The 27,404-nt window shown below is 43.9% G+C and overlaps 2 protein-coding genes and 6 non-coding genes across 9 annotated transcripts; all 8 read right to left on the bottom strand.

Moving 5' to 3' along the window:
- Positions 1-1,193: 1,193 nt before the first annotated feature.
- Positions 1,194-3,185, bottom strand: LOC102523139 (olfactory receptor 1F1). The gene is made up of 2 exons (XM_006179684.3): positions 2,168-3,185; positions 1,194-1,224 (listed from the first exon to the last, which is right to left on the bottom strand). Exons 1-2 carry the CDS (start codon positions 3,079-3,081, stop codon positions 1,194-1,196), a joined length of 945 nt encoding a protein of 314 aa, XP_006179746.2. The 5' UTR covers positions 3,082-3,185.
- A 6,878-nt stretch (positions 3,186-10,063) lies between these two features.
- LOC102506206 (olfactory receptor 1F1-like) lies at positions 10,064-21,938 on the bottom strand. Of its 2 annotated transcripts, XM_032461141.1 has the most exons (2): positions 20,882-21,938; positions 10,064-10,987 (listed from the first exon to the last, which is right to left on the bottom strand). In XM_032461141.1, exons 1-2 carry the CDS (start codon positions 20,900-20,902, stop codon positions 10,064-10,066), a joined length of 945 nt encoding a protein of 314 aa, XP_032317032.1. In that variant the 5' UTR covers positions 20,903-21,938. The 2 variants fall into 2 exon arrangements, with proteins under 2 accessions (XP_032317032.1, XP_014410540.2); XM_014555054.2 differs by lacking the exon at positions 20,882-21,938 and having other exon boundaries at positions 10,064-11,237.
- On the bottom strand, positions 17,613-17,685 carry TRNAK-CUU. Its single transcript has one exon. It is a non-coding gene; the product is annotated as a tRNA-Lys (tRNA).
- On the bottom strand, positions 19,288-19,360 carry TRNAR-CCU. The gene has a single exon. It is a non-coding gene; the product is annotated as a tRNA-Arg (tRNA).
- A 51-nt stretch (positions 21,939-21,989) lies between the features above and the next one.
- Positions 21,990-22,061, bottom strand: TRNAP-AGG. Its single transcript has one exon. It is a non-coding gene; the product is annotated as a tRNA-Pro (tRNA).
- A 1,371-nt stretch (positions 22,062-23,432) lies between these two features.
- On the bottom strand, positions 23,433-23,504 carry TRNAP-UGG. The gene has a single exon. It is a non-coding gene; the product is annotated as a tRNA-Pro (tRNA).
- Positions 23,505-24,252: 748 nt separating this feature from the next.
- On the bottom strand, positions 24,253-24,325 carry TRNAK-CUU. The gene has a single exon. It is a non-coding gene; the product is annotated as a tRNA-Lys (tRNA).
- A 2,801-nt stretch (positions 24,326-27,126) lies between these two features.
- Positions 27,127-27,199, bottom strand: TRNAK-CUU. The gene has a single exon. It is a non-coding gene; the product is annotated as a tRNA-Lys (tRNA).
- Between the last annotated feature and the right edge of the window lie 205 nt (positions 27,200-27,404).

Genomic DNA, 27,404 nt, shown 5'->3' with positions numbered 1-27,404 from the left:
TTTTATTTGTAAATTAGACAGTATAAGAGATTAACAACAGTAATTACTAATAAAATAGAACAATGATAACAATATCCTGTAATAAAATTTATGTGAATATGGTCTCTCAAAATACCTTACTGTACAAATTTAATGCTTTTCTGTCTTAACTAAGCACACATTATGCACTGTGGCTGTAACTTTTGCACTTTGGGATGCAACAACAAAACTAGTACAAATTTCTTTTTTCCTCTCAATTTCACAAAAGATTCATTGTTGCTGTAGATCTTAGCAACCTCAGCATATGATGTTTTTATTCTTTCCTTATCAAGTTGAAAAGTTTCACCTTTTCACTTAAGAGAAGCACTTTATGGCTTCTCTTTGGTGAACTCAAACTGCCAGCATCACTCCTCTTGCACTTTGGGGCCATTAACAAGTGAAATAAGGGTTACTTGAACATAAGCACTGCGAAATAAAGACAGTCGATCTGAAAATCCAGAGAGCTGCTAAGTGACTAATGGTAGAGATACACTGGACAAAGACATGATTCACATTCCAGGCCAGGCAGAGCAGGGGTGGCATGAGATTTCATCAAGCTATGCAGTGTGGTGTACAATTTAAAACTCATGAATTATTTATTTCTGGAATTTTCCATGTAATGTTTTTGGACCACACTTGACCACAAGTAACCTAAAATTGCAGAAAGGGTAACTGTAGATAAGAGGGGACTGTTGTACTAACTGTAAGGGAAGGGAGCTGAGCAATTTCTGCAGAGATGATCAGGCATTTTAAAGGGAGAATGAGGGAGTAGGGAGGGGGAATGATGGGGGCTTGAGCAGAGTTGAGGAAGTGAAAAATTACAAAAAGCAGGACAAGAAGGTTAGTCCTTGTGAAAATGTTCTGGAAAAAAATTAGCCATGAAAAAATTACATTAAAACATGCTAAGGCTTCAATATGGCTTGGAAGGTGGCAGAGAGCTGAACCAAACCCATTAACTCCTTTAGGGAACTTTCTCATTTTCCTCTTCGGTGACTTGCCACATTGATTCAGTCATATAATCATTTATTCAGATAAATAATAATTGTTCAGTAACTACTACATCCTGGGTACTGCTGAAAAAACTAGATCTCTGTACTCATGGAGATACAACCTAGTTGGGGTAGGGAGCATGGGGAGAAAAAGACAAAATAATTCCCTCAGGGTATCAATTTCTGCTATTCTTCATGAAACACTGTACACTTCACATGAACCAGACCAAGTGCCCAACACTGTGTACAAACGTGAATAATGACCCATTCCGTGTTGCAAGGGCCTTGTATAATCATGGTGGAAGACCCAAGAAGAATGCAAACAACCGCAGAAAGTTGTACAGGACCTATGGGAAAGACAAGGCAAGGAATTCTATTGTGATGGAGAATTAGATTCCTAGGGCTGCCATAACAAAGTACCACAAACTAGATGGCTTTAAACAACAAAAATGTACTGTCTCACAGTTTTGGAGACTAGAAGACCAAAATCAAGGTGTTGGCAGGGTTGATTCCTTCTGAAGTTTGTGAAGGAGAATCTGTTCTAGTGTCTGTGGCTGCCAACAACCCTTGGTGTCATTTAGGGTTGCTTAGTGCAAGCAATCCGTAGTGATGCTTGTAGACGCATCACTTCAATCTCTGCAGCTGTTTGCCAACCCAGAAAGTACATTAAAATGGCCAGGGAAATTTTAAAAGGAAAAAAAACCAATGTCCAAGTCCCACCAGAAAGATTATGATTTAATTGGTCAAGGTTTAGTCCAGCATCAGTATATACACTTTCAAAGCCCCTCAGGTGATAATATCATGCATCTAAGATTGAAAACCACTGCTGTAGATTCTGAGGTCATTTCCAAAAGGGAAATGCCAAAATATTTGTTACATGTAACTTTTCAAAGCGATCACTTGAAAGGAAAAACTTGACCTTTATGCAAAGTAGTTTAAAATACAATAATTAGAAACATACAATTACCTGTTTAAAGGAGTAGGTTTGTACTTAAGTCAGAGTTCATTGATAAGTATCTATTCAGAATATTTCTTTACTCTCAGTTCTTTGCAGATACTGACAGACAGATTGCCACATTTCAGTGAGCTGGAAAAGATTTATATGCCTGCGAATGATAGGTCTATGGTACTTTCATCAGTAAGAGCATATTTTCTTGCCAATCATTTTTTGAAGAGACCCTTTCAAGTCCCTGTTCCTCAGGCTGTAGATGAAAGGGTTCAGCATGGGAGTCACCACTGTGTACATCACGGTAGCTGTGGTGTCCTTCTCAGACAAGTGTGAGGATGAAGGGTTGAAATAAACACCAATGATGGTGCCATAGAAGAGGGAAACCACAGCCAGGTGGGAGCCACAGGTGGAGAAGGCTTTCCATCTTCCCTTTGTGGATGGGACTCTCAGGACAGTACAGGTGATAAGGATATATGATACCAGAATGCAGATAAATGGGGTGATCATGATCAGAGCACCCTCAGTCAGAATCATCATCTGATTGATGCGTGTGTCTGAGCAGGAGAGTTTCAGGAGGGGGGTCACATCACAGAAGAAGTGGGGGATGGTGTTGTCTGCACAGAATGAGAGCTGAGCCATCAGCAGGGTGTGCAACAGAGCATTCAGGTTGGCAATGACCCACGACCCAGTGACCAGCAGAGCACAGAGCTGGTGGGTCATCTTTGCTGAGTAGTGTAAGGGGTGGCATACAGCGACAAAGCGGTCATAGGCCATCACAGCCAGGAGGAAATTGTCCATGTCAGTAAACTCAAAGAGAAAATACATCTGTGTGAGACACGCAGAGAAGGAGATGGTCTGGCTCCCGAGCATGTGGTTGGCCAGCATCTTGGGGACAGTGGTGGAGGAGAAGCAGATGTCCACGAAGGACAGATTGCTGAGGAAGAAGTACATGGGGATGTGCAGGCGGGAGTCCATGCTGATGGCCAGGAGGATGAGCAGGTTTCCCAGGACCGTGGCCAAGTACATGCTCAGGAAGAGCATGAAGAGGAGCTGCTGCTGCTGGGGCTGCCTGGAGAGCCCCAGGAGGAGGAACTCAGAGACACTTGACTGGTTTGCCCCTCTCATGAGCTGGACCCAGGAGAATAGACAACAGTGAAATCAGAAACCTAGACAAATCAGACTCCAGGCAGGATCACACCTGCAAATCAGTTCACAGAGTTGTTAAGAGTGTCATTCCCACCCCACCTACACTCCCAATCTCCAACACTCGGTTCTGATGTTTTTCCGACTGGACTCACTGATTCTTATTTTGTATTGAAAAACACACATTAACACTGAGAAACAGACAGGCAACTACACAGATGGACTCTATATGTGTCTCTGCTTAAATTTCCCAGTTCTTCCCCCACCCACCTAACTCCTAGGTGGGTCTTAAAGAGTCGTGGGGAACAGTTGATCAATTATGGGTTCATCTTGAGTGACATCTGATGGACTCGGGACTCCTGCTATTAACTTCCTGTATCTGGAAGACACGGGAGAGAAGGTTTCTAGAAGAATTTCATGTCAATAGATACCAATGTAATCTTACCCGAGGAGGTTGGTGATATTGCTGCCAGGTTTTCTTCACATCTGCATAACTAGTCAATGCTTCTGTTCATTGTAGGGACTGGGATGTCTTGGAAACACAGGAAGGTACTGAGTAAGTGAGGAGTAGGGGTTCATGGTCTTAGTCTTCAGTACAGGAAAGATGTTTGGGGCAATTACAGAGCAGCTGTTTACAAGAACTTCACAACCATTGGGACCAGATTCCCTGAGAGCTTCATTAGAGGAAAGAAAAGAATAATTGCCTTGCCTACTTTTTGGCCCCTTTATACAAAAATAATGATGATAAGGAATATTGTCTAAGGTTTAGATATAACTCTCAGGTGAAAACTTGAAGACGTTAGGAATGAAGCCAGCGCTATGGAGATAGATTCCAGACTAAGTTCCCTGGGACCTCAAACCTGGGACCTGGCTGACCTGGGCCTGTGCCCACAGATGTGGAAATTCAGTGATAAAGTCCTTGTTCTCCTCACTTCCTTTGTTCAGACCTGGGGCTATTTCTGTGTTTTCCGTGCAATTCTTGCTTTCTTATGTTTGGTTATATTTAGAGAAGATTAGTGATGTCTCATCTTCTCCATTTTGTAAATTGGAACGTTGAGAGCCCGTTACAGAATTGAGCTTAATCCATAATCACACCTTGGTTAAAGGAAAGACTGATTGTAAGAGAAACTCTCCAGGAGAACCCAGTGTACTGTAATTTACAAACTCCAGGCCCCAAGGCAGATACCTTTGGGGATGTCTGTCCAGCTCACAGTGTTTAACCTTTTTTCTGAATGGAACTGCTAATTCACACAGCAGTGATCGTGAGGTCCCAGCACCATGTTTATACCACATTCCCTCCACTTCACCATAGCTGGTTGGACCAGGGTATTTGGAGCTGGCATTGACGGACAGGCAGTCCATACCACTATGTGGCTTGGCTGGAACACGTAAATCCAGCCCTCTTCTGCCTGCCCATAACTAGCCCATGGACTGAGGAGCAGAGAAAGGCTGAAGGAACAAACACAGGGAGAAGAGAAGAGATTTGTTGGAGAAAATCCTCGTGGTTTTCTAATTCTGGGTTCGAGTCCTCACCTGATGATTCGTTACATTCCAGAAAGTTTCACACAAGGTTCTTGTTACAAATAATAAAAACAAATGTAGAGGGCTGGTATAGCTCAGTGGTAGAGACTATGCCTAACGTCTGTGAGGTCGTGGGTTCAATCTCCAGTACCGGCATTAAAACAAATAAATGAATAAACCTAAAGTGAGATTGAGAGTACCTGGTAAAAGGTACTTGATAAAGTTACTTTTTTAAAAATAATTAATTAATTTAAAAAACCAGTATGGCTAATATTAGCAGAAAGGGATTTCATTAAAAGAACACTGGGTAGGGGGAGGGTATAGCTCAGTAGTAGAGCGGGTGCTTAGCATACATGAGGTCCTGGGTTCAATCCCCAGTACCTCCGCTTAAAAAATAAATGAAAAATATTGAGTCCATCAAAGGATGAGTGGATAAGTAAATTGAGGCCTGTTTACACAATGGAATATTAAGCCATAAAAAGCCTTCATGAAGTCATGATACATATTACAACATGAATGAACCTCAGCATCATTATGCTAAGTGACAGAAGACAGACACAAAAGGTCACATATTGTATGATAGGACACCTGAATGGAGAAATCCAAGGGTCAGATAATTTGGGCCAATAGTTCAGGCGAAGCGCTGGTTTCACATCGTTCAAAGTTAACAGCACATAAGTTTATCTGAGGCTGTAAGAGTGGATGTGATTGTCCAGGGAAAGGGTATAAAATGAGAAAGAAGAAAAATCCAAGAATAAAACCCATGAGGATAGTAACATATAGCGAGTTGATGGAAAGAGAGGCCAGCAAACGTGCTCTGTAGAGGTAGGAACCAGGAAACAATCAGGGAATGAGAAGAAAGCAGTGTCTTAGAAGCCAAAAGCTAAGTTTCAAAAAATATATATCAATCATGTATTGTCACAGTGATAGTACATGACAAAACTCCTCAACCTCAACAGATTAGAAATGCAATAAGCTTCTATTCTTGGTCTCAAGGTCAACTTGAGCTTCAGCTTGGAGTTATCTGTGCTTGGCACCAGGGTGTGGGTTGGGCTTGGCACCAGGCTGTGGGTTGGGCTCATGTCCTTTCTTCCTGTGTCCTCCTGGGTCTCAGGCTAGAGAAGCAGCAGTGACCCAGAGGACGTTCTTCTGGTGTAACAACGGAGTGCAGGAGGGGAAACCCAACTGTGCAAGCCTGTTTGAAGCCTCTCCTTAGGTCACGTGCACTGACATCTCATTGGCCAAAGCAATCCATGTAGCCAAAACCCAAGTCAAGGATCAGGAAAAAAGCACTCCATCTGCCATGAGGCCATGGAATGGACACAGACATGTAATTGTATTACTAGAGAGTGAAAGACTGAGATGCATAATTTATTCCATCATAAGAACCTATTGGTAAACAATGCCAATGAGATGGAGAAATTAAGTAAAGAACTGTATAGTATCAATTATATGTTGTAAAATTATTTTTTAAAGAAAGCACCAAGTGCAGTTTACAACGTGTGTTTTATAACATGGTGAATCCAATCCAGCCTAGTGGTTAAGCATGTGTGTTTTGGTCAGCCAGCATAGCTTAGCTGTTCTTATTCTTGTCACAGTATCTTTAAATTTAAATGAAAAAGTGAGAAGGAAAAATATTCATAATGCAGGGATTTTAGATATTTTTCGTTCTCCTTGATAACCTTCTGCATTTTCCATAAAGTTTCTTCAATAAGCAGTGTTGAAATGTGCAGAGTCTGAGATTTTACCCTACATGCAAGTTAACAATCTAGTCTGCTAGTTTCATGAGTTGTGGCAGAAGACACAAGAATCTTGCGTCAGAGACAAAGGAGTTTAAGGCATAACTCATAGATATTGTGGGTTCAGTTCCAGACCACTGAAATAAAGCAAATATTGAAATAAAGAGCGTCACATGAATTTTTTGGTTTCCCAGTGCATATAAAGGTTATGTTTACACTGTACAGTAATAGTAGCCTATTAACTGTGCAGTAGTATCATGTCTAAATAGCAACGTACATACCTTATTTTAAAAACACTTCATTGCTAAAAAGTGCTAGCCATCATCTGAGCCTTCAGAGTCATAGCAACATTTTGCAACAGTAACATTAAAGATTACTGATCACAGATCATTGTAAAAATATAATAATTAATAATAATTTTAAAGTTTGAGATTTTGCAAGAATTACCAAAATGAGACACAGAGATACAGAGTGAGCAAATGCTGGTGGGAAAACTGCACCAAGAGACTTGCTTGACACAGGGTTGCCACAAACCTTCAATTTGTAAAAAACACGATAGCGATAGTGGTGAATCACAGTAAAGTTAAGCACGATAAAAGGAGGTATGCTTGTATCACTCATAGCAATAGTAGGAGCCAGTGCATCAGCACTTACTTTACTGATGTGCAGAATGATGTGAATAAGGCCACACATCACCTGTATACACAATAGGAATGAAAGAGGAGAGAATCCCCAAGCTTAGGAAATCAAATCTTTTGTCATTGAAAATAAGCCTGCCTGACCTTTGCCCCAGAAGAATACATTATATTTACCATACTAGATAGGGAAAAATCTGGCCTTTGCTCTGGAAAGACACACCATTTTTACCTTCCAATGCTCATTATACCAACATCGTTGAAAAAGTAGTCTAGAATGAAAGCAGTGAATGTCTCTGCTCACAAAATGTGCAGAAAAGCAAGAGACACGTGGTGAATTGTCTTTTTCACAATACATGCGTGAATTCTGTACTCATAATGTTTTGTTTTTAACAGTGAATGGGAGTTGGAGCCATTCATTGTTGACTATTCTTTCTAGTATAGAATTATACTTATTTTTTTCCTCAGGTACTAGAAGCTTAAAAAAAAAAGATACTTACACACAGGAAAAGAATCCTTCATCCAAGTCAACTCTTTTAGAAAGTCTGAGAGAATGAGCCAACATAAGCCAAAAGGAAGCAGAGGTAGTGATATTAATATGACTATCACTTCACTGAAGTAGGGGGAAGGGCATAGCTCGGTGGTAGAGCATGTGCTTAGCATGCGTGAGGTCCTCGGTTCCATCCTTGGTACCTCTGTTAAGTAAATAAATAAAAATAAGCCTAATTGCCTCCTGACCCCCAAGTATGCTTAAAGAGGAAAAAGATCTTTCTGTTACTAACAGATACAATCCATAATGAATATATAACATCCACGAACCTCTATTCCTTCCATAACGCCACATCAAGTCAAAAGTTAAAAGCTATTAGCATATAAAGAAAATAGTTGAAACGTTAATTACTTTACAGATCAATCAATAAATAAAAACATTAAGTATCCAAATACTATAATCGTCATATATATTTATTTGAATTTTATTTCACAGATACAACTATGACATAGAAGAAACCAGACTGAAGTCCTTTCCACATAAAAAAAGACCCCAAGAATCCAGCAGGACCCTCAAATGAGGAAGGATAAATCTGAGCTGGGTGTTCATGGGCAGAGTTGGTTAGACACAGTGGAGCTGGGAGTCCTTGTGAATGTCGCCACCATGATGCAGAGTCAGATTTTAATGGAGGATAAAGTAAATTTGAGCTCAGAGAGCTGAGACCTGATGCCACAGGTGGATCCCAGTGTGGACCCCAAAGGGATGTGAGCATCAGTGTTGCAGCAGACAGACCAGGGTTCCCAAGCTACACTGGGTGCTAGTAACTCACACAATTGTGCCACTGGGAGGGTCTGGTTCTCTCTCTCCACCTGGCAGGACAGGCTGACTCCTTTCAATGAGTTTTTGGGATGCTTTGACACCAAGAGAGAGGTACTAGACCCCTTGCTAGTATTAACAGGTGGGGTGAGGCAGAAATAATGAAGAAATACAGGACTGATGGAAAATAGGTCATGTGTTCTACCTGTGACATTAAGGAACACAAAGACCTATACACCAGGAAGCATGAAGCAGTGCTATTTACAGCACAGAAACCCTTGAAATTGTTCAGAGTCAGGGAATGGATAAATTATATTGTATCCATGAATAGATTAAATATTATGCAACCATTAAAATCACATTTCTAAGACCTTTACTGACATGGGAAGAAGGAGGTGGAAAATTGGAACACCAAATTATACGGAAATATTGCAGCCAACTTTTCAAAAACTATATTCGTTAAGTACAGTAATGTGGTTATCTTGGAGCAGCAAATGTACAGGCTATTTTAATTTTCTTCTTTATGATTTTTGATGCTCCATAGTGGTTTTTTGCCATTCACAAAAATATATTTCAAATGGGTTTATCAAATATACTCTCTTTAAGTCTCTAAAAATATGTTATGAAAATGTAGGTATTACCTATCAAAAACAAAAAAATATTGTTTTTAATGGGGAAATTTAAAAAATTCCTTCTCAAGTAAGACTGTCCAAATTAAAAACTAAGGCAATATTCATTCATCCATTTATTTTCCCCTTCAGCTGGATTTGAGTATTGCCTTTGGTCTAGGAGCAGTGCCAGACACTGGGGTACAAGGTGAATAGTATGTGAACTTGGGTATGGAGGGTCTCATAATCTGTGGAAATCCCTTGTGCAGAGGAAGACTAAACCAAAGAAAACATAGAGCTGGAGAAGCAGAAGAGAGAATCAGGAGGCCGCGTGGAGGAGAAGGCATTTGACTTGGCATTTGAAGGTGTCGGAGGGGGTTGCTAACCAGAGTAGGACTCAGGGGAAGTTGGTCCTGGAAGAAGGATTTGTTTCCCTGGTATTGAAGATGGTCCAGCTGACCCTGTCCTCTAAGATCCAACAGCCAATCAGGATGCTCACAGAGAGTGCCCCCACCCCGACACCATTCTTCACTGCTTCCCCTCTTATGCTCCGGGCCACTTGTCCACCTGGGCCTCTAAGTCTCACCTGAAATATTGCTATCCACTTTAGTCCTCATATTTTACTGTTCTTTTATCTGAGTCTCAAAACTAATTTAGTGAGCATTTTTGTGACCCAGACTTTATGACTGACCATGACAGAGAACATATAAGATGAGATCTACCAGTGATTCTCCACACACACATTAGAAGTGAGACTTTTAAAACCTCAGTGTCAGGGCCCCCCCCTCCAGAGATTCTGATCTATTTGATCAGTGTTGGGACCTGGACATCGTGGATCATAGCTTCCAGGTGATTTTTAATGTTAAAAAATATGTGGAGCATGTATTCTTCCAAACATACCACTTAAAAAGGAAAAGCTGGACTTGGGTGTAAAATAATTCAGAATTTACTCATTAAAAAGAAGTCTATGGGACTGTGAGACTTCTACTTGGTAGATGCAACAGGATTACAGGTGAATTAGGTCCACACACAAAAAAAATGATTGCCTTCTAGGTGGCCCTAGCACAGACATAAATATGTTTTGTTTTTGACAAAACAGCTCAATTGATAAAAAAAAAAAAATTTGTGTGGGGATGAGATTCAGTTTTGATTCTCTCATTGGACAGAAAATATCTTTCTGCCAACCACTTTTCCAAGAGCCCTTATCATATCTCTGTTCCTCAGGCTGTAGATGAAAGGGTTCAGCATGGGAGTCACCACTGTGTACATCACGGTAGCTGTGGTGTCCTTCTCAGACGAGTGTGAGGACAAAGGGTTGAAATAAACACCAATGATGGTGCCATAGAAGAGGGAAACCACAGCCAGGTGGGAGCCACAGGTGGAGAAGGCTTTCCATCTTCCCTTTGTGGATGGGACTCTCAGGACAGTACAGGTGATAAGGATATATGATACCAGAATGCAGATAAATGGGGTGATCATGATCAGAGCACCCTCAGTCAGAATCATCATCTGATTGATGCGTGTGTCTGAGCAGGAGAGTTTCAGGAGGGGGGTCACATCACAGAAGAAGTGGGGGATGGTGTTGTCTGCACAGAACGAGAGCCGAGCCATCAGCAGGGTGTGCAACAGGACATTCAGGATGGCGATGACCCACGACCCAGTGACCAGCAGAGCACAGAGCTGGTGGGTCATCTTTGCTGAGTAGTGTAAGGGGTGGCATACAGCGACAAAGCGGTCATAGGCCATCACAGCCAGGAGGAAATTGTCTATGTCCACAAACATGAAAACAAAATACATCTGCGTGAGACACGCAGAGAAGGAGATGGTCTGGCTCCCGAGCATGTGGTTGGCCAGCATCTTGGGGACAATGGTGGAGGAGAAGCAGATGTCCACGAAGGACAGATTGCTGAGGAAGAAGTACATGGGGATGTGCAGGCGGGAGTCCATGCTGATGGCCAGGAGGATGAGCAGGTTTCCCAGGACTGTGGCCAAGTACATGCTCAGGAAGAGCATGAAGAGGAGCTGCTGCTGCTGGGGCCGCCTGGAGAGCCCCAGGAGGAGGAACTCAGAGACACTCGACTGGTTTGCCCCTCTCATGGGGCTGGGAGCTTGGGCCCAGAGGCAGATAAAGCAGGAAAAATTCAAAAGCCTGGAAAATAATGGTTAAAATGGGGCAATAAGAAAATAACAGGGAAACAACCCAATCCAAAAACTGCAGAAGATCTAACAGACATTTCCCCAGTGAAGACATACAGATGGCCAGGAGACACAAGAAGAGATACTCTATACCACTAATTATCAGAGAAATGCAGATCAAAGCCACAATGAGTATAGCACAGGGAGCTATATTCAATACCTTGTAGTAGCCTATAATGAAAAAAATATGAAAAGCAATATATATATATAACTGAATCAGTATGCTGTACACCAGAAATTAACATTGTAAACTGACTATACTTCAATTTAAAAAAACAGAAAGGAAAAAAAACTACAATGAAGTATCACTTCACACCAGTCAGAACAGCCATTATTAAAAAGTCCACAAAGAATAAATACTGGAGAGGGTGGAGGAGAAAATGGAACCTCCTGCCCTTTCTTGTGGGAATGTAATTTGGTGTAGCCACTATGGAAAACAGTATGGAGATTCCTTAAAAAACTTAAAATTCACTTACCCTATGATCTAGCGATCTTATTCCTGGGCATATATCTGAAGAAAACTCTAATTTGAAAAGATACATGCACCCCAATGTTTATGGCAGCACTATTTACAATAACCAAGACATGAATGTAACCTAAATGTCCATCAACAGATGATTAGATAAAGAAGATGTGGTATATATATATACAATGGAATACTACTCAACCATAAAAAAGAATAAAATAATGCTATTTGCAGCAACATGAATGGACCTAGAGATTTCATATAAAGTTAAGTCAGACAGAGAAAAACAAATATCATATGGTATCACTTATCTATGGATTCTTAAAAAATGGCACAAATGAACTTATTTACAAAACAGAAACAGACTCACAGATGTAGAAAACAAACTTATGGTAACTGGCAGGAAGTGGGAGAGATAAATTAGGAGTCTGGGATTTGCAGATATATACTATTATATATAAAATAGAAAAACACCAAGGGACCACTGTTTAGCACAGGGAACTATAGTCAATCTCTTGTAATAACCTATAATGATAAAGAATATGAAAAAAATATATATGTATAACTGAATCACTTTGCTGCACTCCAGAAACTAACACAACATTGTAAATCAACTATACTTCAATTAAAAAAGAAAAAAGAGGACTATGGCAAGGAGAAAGGCTGTGTAACATAGGCGGGGCATCAGAACTTTGCTCCCTGTGTGTTTTGGTCAACAGTGGCCCTCTTTGGCCTCCATTCCTTTATCAGCATAATGAGAGGCATTTGATTACGCATATGCAGTCCCTCCACAAGTACACTGAGAGACTGTGACGGTGGTTTTGTCTGTAAATCCTTTATATGATTAAACTTTCTACCATAACCATGTATTTTTTAGTTAGTATCAAAAACAACACACATGGGTGGGAGGGTCTAGCTCAAAGTGGTAGAGCACATGCTTAGCATGCTCCCAGATTCAGTCCCCAGTACCTCCTCTTAAAAAAGTAAGTAAATAAACCTAATTACCTTCCTCACCCCCCTCCAAAAAAAAAAAAACCCACTACGCATACAGAAATATTAACAGAGACTTATTATTTATAATACATACTGGAGAACACATGTGTAAATGTTCACCACAGAGACTGAGTTGTAGTAAGCATACAGCCTAACATAGGGTACTGATGTCATTATATCATTAGTGCTGTTAACTTAGAGAACATTTTTTCAGTTCCATCATCTCTAATATGGGCGTGTTACGCATTCCTAACACGACTGCTCTGAGGATGATATCAATCAAAAACTGCTCCCAGGGTGGTAATGATAGTATCATTGCTGCTGTTTCCTGGGCTCACATTTTGGAACACGTTACAGAGCTTTGAGCCAGCCCTTCTTGGTTATGTCTGCTGAGCTCCCTAAGACTAACTTGTAAAATTAAAAAGGAAATGACCCAGAGTTATGGGCAGAAACTCAGCCAATTTGTTTCTCCTACAGTTCAAGGTCTCATAAACAGATCACATATACTGGTCCTGATGGGGGTGAATGCAAGGAACTGCTGTTGGTCTCAACTCTTTCTGTGACTCCACTCTGAAGGGCGATGTGGTGAGGCGCACCCCCTTAAAGATTTATACCTTAGCAAGCATATATTGATGAAGTCCCACTGATCTCTCACCCAGGAAGAATGATAGTCTTCACAGTCACCAGAATTCCCAGGCTTGCTTCCTTTTACTTGACCTGGCCAGAGATTATTATTCTAAGGGAGAGAAGTAATTGGGCTTTCAAGATAAGTCTGAATGAACGAGAAAGAGTGCGCGGACTCAGCCCTGCCAAGGGTGTCAGGAAGGGTGTTTGGGGGTATCACAGGGCCAGCTCTTCACAGGAGCCTCGATGGCCACGGGGGCCATATTCCCCGAGAGCCTCATTAGAGGCAAGCAAAGAGTAATTGTTCCTTCTCCTCCATGGGCTTTTTTGGATCCAACACTGACAACAAAGGCCTGTCAACAGGGTCATGTATTCTAAGTGAAGTAAGCCAGAAAGAGAAAGAAAAATACCATATGAGATCGCTCGTATGTGGAATCTAAAAAAAAAAAAAAAAAAAAAAAAAAAAAAAAAAGGAACATAAATACAAAACAGAAACAGACTCAGAGACATAGAATACAAACTTGTGGTTGCCAAGGGGGCGGGGGGTGGGAAGGGACAGATTGGGATTTCAAAACATGGAATAGATAAACAAGATTTTACTGTATAGCACGGGGAAATATATACAAGATCTGTGGTAGCTCACAGCAAAAAAATGTGACAATGAATATATGTATGTTCATGTATAACTGAAAAATTGTGCTCTACACTGGAATTTGACACAACATTTTAAGATGACTATAACTCAATTTAAAAAATGTTAAAAAAAATGGGGTCATGTAATTGCTGCTTCAGGACTTGGCAACATTGGAAATGATGCAGTCTTGGGGGTAATTATTAGCAACAACACTTCTGCTAGAGAAAACTCACAATTCTATATTTTATCCCCCACCCAAGTTGGGATAGTGTCCTTGTTGGTAAATATACATGACACTGGATAGGGATTAAGAGAATAAACTTTAGGTTCACACAGATCTGTACTGAATTCCCAGACCCACATTATCCGTTGTATGACCCTAAGAAAGCTACCAATCTTCACAGAATTACAAAATTTCACCATCTGTAGAGAGGAGAAATAACCTTGTAGAGTTGTGCTGATTAAATGAGGTAGTTTATGTTAAACACCTAATGACCCCTCACCTCATCAATGCACTAGGCTGGGGCCATGTGCACTAGGTTGAGATTAAAAGTATTAAGTAATATTTATATCCTTTGCTCTCTGCTCAATCATCTGTGTTCTGCATAAATATCATTTGGAAGTAATGTCACATGTTTATCTTCATATGTAATAATCATTTTTATAAGGAGTCAGTTGACAGTCTTTCATCCTATATTTTAATTTGGGGGTAAATAAGGTAAAAATAGGAGCCATTGCTGAGTTCATCTATAAATTGGTAGGACGTAGATGTCAATGAGGAACAGAAAATTCTTTTTTTTTTTTAAGGTGTAATTTTTTTTAACATTTTTATTGATTTAAAATCATTTTACAATGTGTCAAATTCCAGTGTTCAGCACAATTTTTCAGTCATTCATGGACATATACACACTCATTGTCACATTTTTTTCTCTGTGAATTATCATAACATTTTGTGTATATTTCCCTGTGCTATACAGTGTAATCTTGTTTATCTATTCTACAATTTTGAAATCCCAGGCTATCCCTTCCCACCCTCCACCCCCCGGTAACCACAAGTCTATGTTCTCTGTCTGTGAGTCTATTTCGGAACAGAAAATTCTTGAGTCCAGTATGTATCACTTTAGCTGTTCTGAAGGAAAGACCTGGCATTAAGGTGCCCATAAAGCTTTTGATCTTATGCATTACAAGGTTTACTTTCCTGAGTTGATAATATTAAGAGCTACTCACAAAAACCGTAAACCTGGGTCAGAAGAGGCAGCTGGATTCTTTTACAAAACCGTCCTCTGGAAATCAGAGTGTTCCTCTAATCAATCTTCTACTTTGGGTTATTTATAAACAATATATTCCTCATGCTGACTATAGCGTCTTAATAAATATCATTAATCTGCTCCCAGTAACTCAAAATAAGAATCTCAGGGCTATAATAAGCCCTCATGTCTCCATCAGACACATGTTATGACATCAAATTCTATCCATTCCATCTCCAAAAATAGGCCAAACTCCCCATACACAAAATTAATTATCAAAGGTCTGGGAAGGAGGGGGAGAATAGTGGCTGGATTAGTAAAGCCATTGTTTTCAAGTGACAGGAAATCAACTCATGTCAGCTTAAGGAGAAATGGAATCTATTGGTTGATGTAATTGCACTGTCCAAAGTTCTTCTTGCAAAGCTTGTGTGTTTCAGGCAGGGCTACATTTAGGGACCTAAATAATGACATCAAGATCAGTATTTCTCTATCTCTCTACTCTGTTTGCTTCTGTTCAACTTCATTCTACAGACTGTCTCTGTCTCTCTTTTATGTGGCAGGCAAATTGGCCACCAGTAGTTCCGAAATCACACCCTCCCAGGCTAGCAATCACAGGGCGCATGGAACTTCTCTCTACCAGTGTTTATTGCCTCTGTTGTAAAGCAAGGCTGTGATTAATCATTCTTGGATCATATACCCAAATCAGAATCAACCATTCCTGATGGAAAAGTGGAATATTAGGGTCATTCTGGGTCATAAACCCAGTCAATTACATGTGGGAATCCAATGATGCTCTTTATCACCAAGACTAAATGGAGAAAGGGAGGAGTTTCCCAAACAGATCCAAAAAAATCGAAATGGGAAGGAATGCCCCGGAACAAAAAGATCTAGTTACTATAACCCCCTAGAGTCACTCCATCAGCTTACCTGAGTTGAGCAAAAGATTGTAGAAGAAACACTTAAGATACAAGAATAAATCAGTAAGCTATTTTAAAAGTTAAGCTTAACTAAAAACAAAATACAAAAACTGTAATCAATGACAACCCAGTATCATTGAGGACCCCTATCACCCAGGACTTGGTTTCTAAATACCGATCTCTACTAAAAGGAAATAGGGTTCCTTAGAGAAAGGGCTGAATCCATGTCTAGGCAGAAAAAAGACAAGGTGAGTCTAGGACATTATGTGTGTGCCAGAAAAATAAGGAAATTCTCAAAGTCCAATGTGGGCATATATAAACTATAAATGACTTTCTAATGGATCATCATATCCATATATCGTGTTTGATGTACTATTCTTTCAACTGTTATTCAGGCTTGAAATTTTTCAAAATAAAGATTTGTAAATAAACAGATTGTTTAAAAAGAACAAAGATGTCAGCTTGAAAGGGCTCTCCCACCAGTCAAATTTGGAATAATCTGAGCATCAAAAATAATAACTCTAAGTGATTATAAAAATACTAAATATATTAAAATCTGTGAATCAATAGTAATACTGTTTTTAAAAGAGAGAAAAATTTAAGGTAACTTGCCATAACTGAAGGTGACAGTTAATAATTAAGAGAATGAATTTAGCATTTACCTTGTCTTTTTAAAATGACCTTTGGTTCATTCCTTGGTTTGGGCATCAAAAAACTAAATAAATAAAATAAAATAAAATGATCTTAAGTTCATCACATATTCATGGGGAAAAGGTCTTCTTTACAGAATAATGGCAGTCAAGAAATATAGAAAAATGATAGAACTGGGAACTGCTAATTGCAGGTAGGCAAATATACCATTATAAGAACTGCTTTTATAAAGTCACTACCACCAACCATCTTTACCAGTAACAGACAATTTGTCAAGTAATCAGATTACATCACTAATACCTCCAATTCTAATGCAACATCATAGGATTTTCTAAAGCTTTCTCTGTTTCCAGCTCTACCAGTGAGAAATCTGGCTCCCGTTAGCCTCAATATATTAACTTATTTGTTCAGCCCTCTGTACATAGCCTATTTCCTGACCCCACCAGGCTGCCTTCTGGGTGGGCCATCACAGGATAAGTTCCTGTTGGCCCCGTTGTCTGGCCCTGTGCCAAGTGAGCCCTCCAGTCAGATCCCACGTAAGAACTGTTTGCATCAATATTTAGGCCCTTGATTCTGTAGACAAGAGGCTCACAACCAGAAACAATTTTGCTCTCCAGGGGACTTTGGCAAATGTATGGAGACATTTTTGGTTGTCACGTCCAAGGGGGTGCTACTGGCATCTAGTGGATAGAGGCCAAGGACGCCGCTAAACATCCTGCAGTGCACAGGACAGTCCCCCACAGCAGAGAATGGTCTGGTTCAAACGTCAAAAGTACTAAGGCTGAGAATATAATACATCTCATTGATCACTTGTATATTATTATTTGGGAAATTACAATAAACTGATTAAAATAAAATATAGTATTAAAATTAATTTCACTTAAAAATTTTAATGGAGCTACTATAAAACTCCTAATTACAAACAGACAGTTGCTGACTCTGGGATCCCTCTAGGAGGTACAGTATATCCCATTGTCGCCCAGCGTGGGGCTCGAACCCACGACCCTGAGATTAAGAGTCTCATGCTCTACCGACTGAGCTAGCCGGGCACACGACTAACCCCTTTAGCTTCAGAAAAGAGTGGGTACACATCACTTACATGACTGCCAGGATGAATTGGGAGCAGCACCGACTGTTGACAGGAGGAGAAGCCCACCTTAGCAGAGCAGATTTTGACCCGGGTCTCCCAGTAAGTATGTGGAGCAGGGGGTCCGCCTACCTGAAGGCATCGAAACCCACCGGGCACGTTCCGGATGGGAGTGTGCGTCTTCCTCCGAACTCTAGGCCCCAACAAATAGGAGGCCACTGGCCTAATGGAGTCATTCATTCATTCAAGTGTTAATTGAGTGCCTAATGTATGCCAGGCATTGGGGATACAGCAGTTAACAAAGGGGATTTTTAAGATAGAGGAATAAAGGGGGTCGGATTCCGGATCGGAAGAAGTTGACGCTTTTCATTTTTGTTTCCTTCCTCACCAGGCCCGACGTCTGCGGTTTAACCGAGCAGAGGAACATTTAACCCGCACACAAACAGTTTTAAGAGTCTTTTTAGGGGCGATTCTCTCTCCTGTTCAGATATTTGTCCGCTTTAGTTATTAAAAGTAGAGAGGAAGCCCTGGAGGCGGCTGGTCTGACATTTTGTTGCGAACCCCCGCACCCGGAGCCAAAAGCACTGCCGGACCCACCCCGCCACCACTGCCCCAATCCTCTTCCCAAAGCCGGACTGGTGGGGTGTTTCCGAGGACACGGGGCCTTCTGGTCATCAAAGTGATCACTGAGTCAGACGCCAGTGAAGGATAGAGTTTGCTAGGCCCCAAATTTTGACTGACACCAAGACTCCACCAACAAGGAACCATAAAAAATCATAAAAGTAACTATACTGAAATAATAAAAGTCCAGGCAGAAAGTCACTCACAATCCTAACCCAGATCAGGTCCACATTATCATTGGTCCACGTCACTTCTAAGTCTCCAGCAAGTGCCCATTCAATTCTTACACTTTCACATATCAAAGATACAGCGTCTGCTCCCCATGTGTTCTGTTTACCTTTTGAGCTGCATATTTTTACATCTGGCTAGAATCTTTTTCTCCCCTCCCTCCTTAGGCCCAAATGTTCACAGCCTTTCACACCTGGCTCTTTCTTGGACCATCATGCACAGCTGGGGTTGCGAAGTTACTGTTGTTTTAGAAGAGTTGAATCATACACGTTTTTCATAGAGTGATCTTCCAAGTCAATCGGGATAGATTGAACGTTCTTTTCTGAGGGTGAACACTGCTAGTGAAACAAAATGTATTCGATTTCTCTCCTACAAATGGTTATTCCCCTCCGCCTTTTATTTATCATTTACCAAACTCTATAAAACATTCTCGAACGTACACCAGTAGTTTTATCTTTGAGACAGATTCACAGAAGTGGAACTGGAGGATCAAGGAGGTGTATATACCAGATTGCTTTCCAAAAATTTGAGTGAAACCACACCTTGCCCCACTAAGATGTATGGGTACACTGCTTTTCTCCTTGCCTTCATTAGAGATAGTGAAGAATCTTTCAATTTTATATCACATTCCTAATCTTTCAATTTTATATAATGTTCCTTTTAATGTTATAATCCAAAAGCATCACTATTTATCCAAGGATGATATCCCCCACACTACCCCAGGTGGGACTCGAACCCACAATCCCTGGCTTAGGAGGCCAGTGCCTTATCCATTAGGCCACTGGGGCAGCTGCCAAAAAAGCTTCCTCAGGATATAAGAAGGAATAACTCGTCACCAGTGGCTGGACAGTAATCCAGAAATTGGTTTGGGTTCTTGCCCCCAAACTTGGCTGAGTCTCTACAGTATTCCAGCCTCTATTCAAGTCTCCAGGAATACAGTCGTGATCAGAACAGACAACTGCCCCTCCCGACGGAACTCCTGAGCAGACCGCGCCCTCGCGGCCGAAGGCAGCCGCTTCTCCCTGGGTTTTGATGGCTCCTCCAGCGCTGGCTCCGCCGACTCTGGCTCATCAGCTTCCTCCAGAAGCCCCACGCTCCAGAACACACTGGATTCTCCTTCGGGAGACGAATTCAGGGAGGGACTCTGGCTGGATCAGTCGATGCAGAGTTGGACCGGACCACCCTGCACTGTGTGTGTAAACTTTCGGTCCTCCAGGGATTCGCTTGACCGAAAACCCGGTAGAACGCAGGACTGGAGGAGGACAGTGCGGCACCAGCACGACAGGCAATGGGGAGACCACCCCTCTGCACCCGCCGAGGCTCGCCGCAGCCAGAGCCCCCTAGGGCTGGGCGCCGTAACTTGGGGCTTGGGCAAAGCCCAGGAGACAGAGGGCGCCCAGAATGTTCTACCTCAGGCTTCGCTTTTCCAGAGCGAAAGCCAGACCAACCCCCGACCCCCACCCTTGGAGTTGCCCAAAGCCGAAGTCCCTGGTATCTGGACACACCCACTGCACTTTTCCCTTGAGGCTTGTAATTTATTCAAAGGTAAAACTTCAGCAGAATCCGGAGCCGCTCCAGATTCTTTCCCCCATCCCCACGGAGAGCTCCTGGGACCTCAGAGACTCCTTTCACCACCTCCCCACCCCAAATTTATCCCCCCAAATTTATCCTTTATGATTTGAGCAACAAGATTATCTAACACACAATCCATATTCGAGTTTCCTCCAGTAATGTCCTTTATGGCAAAACAAAAACAAAACAAAACAAACAAACAAACAAACAAATACAAAGCTCCAGGACAGAATCAGAGAACACACTTTTAGTTGCATCGTCTTCTAATCTCCTTTGTCGCACCAGTCCTGGCAATTTGGTCACAGGTCCAGATAGATGGCGAAGGGGCTGGAGCCGCCACCTTTGAGACTGCAGGGGAACCAGTTTGGGAGGAACACGGCTGTCACTGAGAAGAACTAGGAGGCTGTAGACGTGGACCCCTTGCTCTTGGGGTGTGCTTCGCCCTTAGGGTGCACAAGTTCTCACACACGCTCTCTTCTTACTTAAATCAATCGCATTTTAGCAGAAGGCAAGAGATGGAGAGGCCCCATGCAACATGCTTTCTAGAAGCAGCTGACCGCCCGTTTGGGATGGACGAGTGTGTTTCTGCACATAGTCATCTTTTGGCGTCACAGATTTTCGGAGGAATACAGGAGCAGGTCTTAGGCTCTGCCTTGATGTCCCAGAGCCCGAGGCGGTCACGTTTACAGGGACTAGCACGTGCCCTTACTGCGACCGCAGCTTTGGGGGTCCAGAACCCCTCTGTTTTTCACATCCATTTAAATTGGGTCTAGGATTTCTTTAGTCTCCCCAAAGCAAGCTTTTCACTGCTTTGAAGTTTGTTTGTGTGTTTTTAATATCCAACACTGGCAGCTGCTTTTCGCAAGAGGGTTGGTCCCCCAAATCCCGCGCATTCGTGTTGCTGGAAACCACAAGTCTCTGCCGGAGTGTTTTTCTTTGTTAACTCCTTTAAAGCTATTTTAACCAATAAGTTAAAGTTTAAAAAAAAGACTTTAGGAGAGAGACAGTTCTCCCCAGGAAATCTAATTTGACAGTTTGCTTTGAGGTTCTGCGATGGACTCTAAAGAGAGAGATTTGTCTTGAGGGGTGGCCCTGGCTCATGGTTGCCCAGAAAGCTGGGAAACTTCGTCCTTTATGGAAAGCAGCTCTTTGGGATTGGAACTCCTGAATGTTCAAAGTCAAATCCCATGTGGGCTCTCGGACGCCAAAAAAGGGGCCTGTCAGTCTGACGTTCAGAGCGGGGCACAGGACCCCTATCCTGACAGCAGGGACCCCAGGACTCGGTCCCAGGCCAGGGCTCTGGGAACCTTTCCTGATCTGGTGTAGAGGGACCAGGGTAGACGGGGGAATGCCCAGGTGAGGGGTGAAGAGGAAATGGAGGGAGGAGTAGGAGGAAGAAAAGGGAAGAAAGAAAGGGGAGGAGGGCCTCAGGTGCTGTCTCTAAGTGCCTTACCCCATCCCCCACGTTTGGTAGTCAGGGAGGATACATTACCGGACGCTTAGCTGGGGGTAGTTGAGTCTCACTGGAGTAATTGCTGGACTTGAACCCTGAAAGATGTGTGACTTTGGGACACTGTTGCTTCTCATGTATTTTTCTCCCCTACCGGCCTTGAACTGAACCTGTTGGAAGCCACAGGCCAGCGCCCTGCAAAGGGATGTCCGCAGCCCTGGACTCTCGAGATTCCTACTAAAAATTAAAAAGCACCAGGGACCAGTTTGGGTCTTTTAAATATTTCCTCTTATTTTCCTCTTGCACAGTCGGGTTTCCATGCCCAAGGTCTGGGGACTCAGGGCTGTTCCCAAATCTCTGAGGAGAAAGGAAATGTTTTCATATAAAACTAGAACGGGCTCGTCCGGGATTTGAACCCGGGACCTCTCGCACCCTAAGCGAGAATCATACCCCTAGACCAACGAGCCACGCAAATTATGGCTTTTGGCTCTCCTCTATGACTACTTGGCGTCCCGGGATGGGACAGGCGGGGCCAGTGATGTGGCGCGGGGAGGAGACTCCAATTTCAGATACGTCAGGAAGGATTGAGTTCAGGGACTGATGGACGCGGAGAAAACCTAGAGGTCCCCGCGCCAAGTAGGCAGCAGTCACTGTGCACCCTACAACTCATTGGTCCCCGCCGTCCCCGCCCGCCGCCCCTCCTCTGAGTTCTGACACAAAGAGCCTCCAGCTAGGAAAGGCCACAGGTCTTAAGTCCCTCCGCCGCTCTTCCATCACTTCGCAGGTCTCGCAGCCGCGAGCGCGCTGGGGACCTTCTGGGCAAAAGCTGGCCAGGAGCTCCCGGTCGCGCGGGGCAGGAGGACAGCTCAAGAGCGGGCGGGGATTCGCGGAGGGTCCTTGAGCCGCGATCTCTGGGATGCCCGCTTTGGAGGAAGTCGAACCCCCAAGTTGAAGCACCCATTGGTTGCTCAACAAACAACTGAAGAGTGCACGGAGGAAACAGCCACTAGCTCCTCTGCCCCTCCCCGGTGCTCCCGCTTCTCCCGGCTCCGCTGCCTTCTGCCCCGGAGAGATCGAAACCAAGAAAGCAAGCTTCGGATGTGGGCCTCCAACCCACGAGGCTGACTTTGAGATTCGCTTTGTTCTATCTACTGAACCAGCCGGCCAGCAACGGTCCTGGCTCTCAGATGCCCTAGGAATTGCCTGGCGTCAAGGGGTGGCCCCTTGGAAGGAGGTGGGTCAGCCCACCAACCAGACCCCGCACCAGGGCTGGTCAGCGATGCCCTCCCCAGCTCATGAGGAGGAGAAGGCAGGTTCTCCAGTCCCCTCAGAACTGAGAGAGCCGCGTCCAGGGGTCGGGGATCGGGTTCCGGGGCGGTCTCTGCTGCCGGTCCGTCCTTTCCCTTGTCCAAGCGTGCCCCTACGTCCACCCACTCCCTCACACATCCGGATCCATGGCGCGATTTCTTCGCTCTCTCGTCTGGAAAGGCCCCAAAGCCGAGACCGGGATCCAACACTGAAATTCTGCCCCGGAAAGCTCGGGTCTTTCTCTCTTTTCCTCCCTCACCACTAAAACGCACCCTAAAACGCACCTTTAAGTAAGAGTAGGGCTCACCTGAAACTTAAAGCAGTGATCATCTTAAACCGTACAGTAAAGAGATCTGTAACACCAGAGAAACCAACGATACATTTCCCTTTATTCTGTTTCCCGGAGTTGTCTCCTTTGAGGTTACCGCAGGATCCCAGTCGGGGATTGCTGTCTGCGTCCCCCCTGACGCTCCAGGTCCCTTCCCGACATAGTGTCAATCCTCCGCTGAAAACGCTGAAGAGAAAAGGGAGGACTCATCCGGGACTTGAACCCGGGACCTTTCGCACCCAAAGCGAGAATCATACCCCTAGACCAACGAGCCACCGCATGATTCCTCTCTATACGCTGGTCCTTCTGCAGGTGAGGTATGGGGAAGCTCGCCCCGATGGCTCAGTTGTTAGCGTGTGCACCTGTGAATCCAGCCCTGTAGGTTCGCGGGTTCGCAGCCGCCGTCAGATTTCAGGGCCAAGGGTTAGATCACCCACTCCACGCACAGCCGGAACCGGATGAAGACTTGGCGCAGCCGCAGCTCCCAGCTCTCAGGAGGTCCCTGAAACTTTCCAACATCAGGACCTCCACACATCTGGCCTCAATGGAGGCAGGAGACTAGCAGCGGTGTCCTGGGTCTGCCAGGGATCACGGCTCTCCTGCAAGCTGTCCCACACCGGGCCTCTGGAAGGAGACAGAACAGGCATTGTAACTACTGAACATCTAATCCTATAATCAATCCTCTACTTGACCAGATCACTGGAGTCAATGTCTCTAAGCGAGAGGAATAGGTTCTCTGGGTGGCTCATTGGTCCAGTAGTATGATTCTCAACTAGGTGCAAGAAGGTGGAATTCCCAGAGGTATCGAGGTTTTCTCACTTTCTTTCTCCCAGGGTGGAAAACCCTTGTCTGCCTAAAGGGGGCCGATTCTCCCCTTGTCCTGATGCTTGCTCCGCTGGGCTTCAGAAGCCCCCAAGAAAGGCCCATCCACTGCAAGTACATTTACTTGTATCAAGCCCCTGTGCCCTGAACAGAGCATGTTTTTAGAGTGAACTGGAACCCCACATAAGCAGTAAAAGGCACGCCCAATGTGGGGCTCGAACCCACGACCCTGAGATTAAGAGTCTCATGCGCTACCAACTGCGCTAGCCGGGCAACCACGAAAATAAAGTAGATAAATTTTTAGGTTAAAACCGAGTCTCAGCGTGATGCCAGGGTCTGTTCCAGATCATGGACGTTTTCAGCCGTGTATACTGTCTTCAACCACAACTCCCACAGTCAGTCGTAGTCTTAGATCCCAGATAGTGCCGGGTGCCGAGTTGAATTCGGTCTCTCTCTGTGCCTTGACAGAGCCTGAGGCCCATCTGTTGATGTCCTAGGTCCCAGCACCAACCTGAGGCCTGGAGAGGTGGGTGCCTCATCTTGAGGTGGCACCAGGGATGTGGAAACCCGGACCCTTCCACAGGGCGATGGAAAGCAGGCCTGACTGGTGGATTCCTCCTTCCCTTGAAATATTTTGCCAAACCTTTATTCTGAATCCAGCTGGGTTGCCTGGCAGAAGCAAAACCTCAGGATTCAGAACTAGGGTCTGCTGATGTCGGAGAAGGGGCTGTTTAGGTTCCTGCCCAAAGGGGTGGGGAGGAGTGCGAGGTGGGGAGGCAGGAGGGGCTTCAGGGAGAAAACCTGGGCTTCCACCAGCACAGAGTTGCCTGGCTCAGGGAGGGGCCTAGGGTGGCCTGGGATAGGCAGACAGGCTGGAAACTCAGGCAGGAGTGAACGCTGCAGTTTCTTTTTTTTTTAATTGAAGTATAGTTGATTTACAATGTTGTGTTAGTTTCTGGTGTACAGCAAAATGATTCAGTTATAAGACTATAGAAAAGAATATAATATATACATTATTTTTCATATTCTTTTCCATTATGGTTTATTATAGGATATTGAATATAGATCCCTGTGCTATACAGTAGGACCTTGTTGTTTATTTTATATATAGTAGTTTGTATCTGCTAATTCCAAACTCCTAATTTATCCCCCCCTCCACCCCAATGCTGTAGTCTTTTTTTATTTTTGAAGTTTTATTTATTTTTTATTTTTAACTTTTTTTATTGATTTATAATTATTTTACAATGTTGTGTGAAATTCCAGTGTAGAGCACAATTTTTCAGTTATACATGAACATATATATATTCATTTTCACATTTTTTTCTCTGTGAGCTACCATAAGATCTTGTATATATTTCCCTGTGCTATACAGTATAATCTTGTTTGTCTATTCTACAATTTTGAAATCCCAGTCTATCTCTTCCCACTCCCTGCCCCCTTGGCAACCACAAGTTTCTATTCTATGTCTGTGAGTCTATTTCTGTTTTGTATTTATGCTTTGGGTTTGTTTTTTTTTTTTTGTAGATTCCACATATGAGCGATCTCATATGGTATTTTTCTTTCTCTTTCTGGCTTACTTCACTTAGAATGCCATTCTCCAGGAGCATCCATGTTGCTGCAAATGGCGTTATGTTGTCGGTTTTTATGGCTGAGTAGTATTCCATTGTATAAATGTATCACTTCTTCTTTATCCAGTCATCTGTTGATGGACATTTAGGCTGTTTCCATGTCTTGGCTATTGTACATAGTGCTGCTATGAACATTGGGGTGCAGGTGTCATCCTGAAGTAGGGTTCCTTCTGGATATATGCCCAGGAGTGGGATTCCTGGGTCATATGGTAAGTCTATTCCTAGTTTTTTGAGGCATCTCCATACTGTTTTCCACAGTGGCTGCACCAAACTGCATTCCCACCAGCAGTGAAGGAGGGTTCCCTTTTCTCCACAGCCTCTCCACCAATGCTGCAGTCTTGAGGCACTTTTCTAAATACTTTACCCCCCAAAATCAGCTACTTAATATCGCAAATCTTTGAGGTGTGAGCTGCTATTATCCCCACTTTACAAATGGATAAACTGAGGTCCCTAAGAGCCCGGGCTTTGTGGGTCCAGATCTGTGGAGTCCAGATGGGAAACAGAGGACCCTGGTCCTGTAACCCTTCCCCAGTCCTAAAAAAATCTTCTCAGGATTTATGTCCTGGACTCTTCACCTAGGGAGTGGCTCAAGACCCCAGACCACAGGCCACTTGGCTACAGAGACTTCCTGATGCCAGATCACTCCAGGAAGCACAGTGTTCTCCTGAAGCTGAGGTTCAGGGATGGAGTCCGTGCAAGGAAGTAAGAATGTGTGGTTCAGGGACATGGATCAGTCCACAGTGTCCCAAAGTGAGACCTGGACAGTAAGGCGGGAGGGCAAGGGTCAGGCTCCAGGACCCCCTCACTTCGCTCTCTCCTGTCTCTACTCCTTTGCTTTTCATCATGAAGTAAAGGCACCTAGAATCAGCGCCCATCATTCCATCCACACCACAAAAATGTCCTGTGTGTGAGGGAAGGGCTTGTACAGGATTTGAATCTAGGGCTTCTCACTCCTAAAGCTAGACATATACCCCTAGAAATGCATCAAGGTCTGTTATTTCCCTACCTCTCTTCCTTCCATTGAAGTGGTGTTGCTCCCTGTTAGGTGGGGACTATTACTGTCCATTCTTCTGACTAGCACTGGCTGAGCCAGGCCTTGAGCTGAAGCTGGGGACACAACCGCCCACAGGACCTCAGTTAGGGAATAACTATGAATGGGGTACAGGGTCTCCTGGATGCTGGGAGGGGCCCCTGGCAGTACCGCAGGGCTGGGGCAGGGAAGGTGGATGCAGAGGATGTGGGGCTGCCTTGGCCCCTAAAAATAAATGTGGGTGGATATAGCTCAGTTGTAGAGTGCATGTTCAGCATTCAGGAGGCGCTGGATTCAATCCCCCTTCCCTCCCTCCCCCGCCTCTCCCCCTCCCCCGCCTCTCCCCCTCCCCCCTCCTCCGACCCTCCCCCCGCCCAACAGGGTTTGCAGTTGTTTAAAAGTCAAAAAGTGAGAGACGCCCAACGTGGGGCTCGAACCCACGACCCTGAGATTAAGAGTCTCATGCTCTACCGACTGAGCTAGCCGGGCGGGCGAGACGAGGGTGGGCGGAGCCCAGGTTACCCGCCACTCCTACCCGGCCTTCCCATCTTCTAAGTCGCGTGGAGCTTCCACAGCAGACAAACCAGATCGCCTTTATTGCGTACATCCGCGAGGCGGTTTGGAGTCTTGAGTTGCTGAGTCCTCAGCCCGGACGCCCGGATCCGAGGAGCTGAGACCTCCTCTCCCTTCCTTA

This window comes from Camelus ferus, chromosome 18 (assembly GCF_009834535.1).
Source record: "Camelus ferus isolate YT-003-E chromosome 18, BCGSAC_Cfer_1.0, whole genome shotgun sequence".
NCBI lineage: Eukaryota > Metazoa > Chordata > Mammalia > Artiodactyla > Camelidae > Camelus > Camelus ferus.
The sequence above is the reverse complement of the archived record's forward strand: the minus strand, read 5'-3'. Positions and strand labels throughout refer to the sequence as shown.

What these genes read in the sequence shown, in the direction of transcription:
- LOC102523139 (XM_006179684.3), bottom strand. Translation starts at nt 3,081, where the DNA reads ATGAGAGGGGCAAACCAGTCAAGTGTCTCTGAGTTCCTCCTCCTGGGG. An exon ending in GGGTCTCTTCAAAAAATGAT is followed by an intron (nt 1,225 to 2,167) that starts TGGCAAGAAAAT and finishes TGGTCTGGTTCA; the next exon opens with TGTGAAGTGTACAGTGTTTC.
- LOC102506206 (XM_032461141.1), bottom strand. Translation starts at nt 20,902, where the DNA reads ATGGATGTGAAAAACAGAGGG. An exon ending in TGGATGTGAAAAACAGAGGG is followed by an intron (nt 10,988 to 20,881) that starts GTTCTGGACCCC and finishes GGGGCAAACCAG; the next exon opens with TCGAGTGTCTCTGAGTTCCT.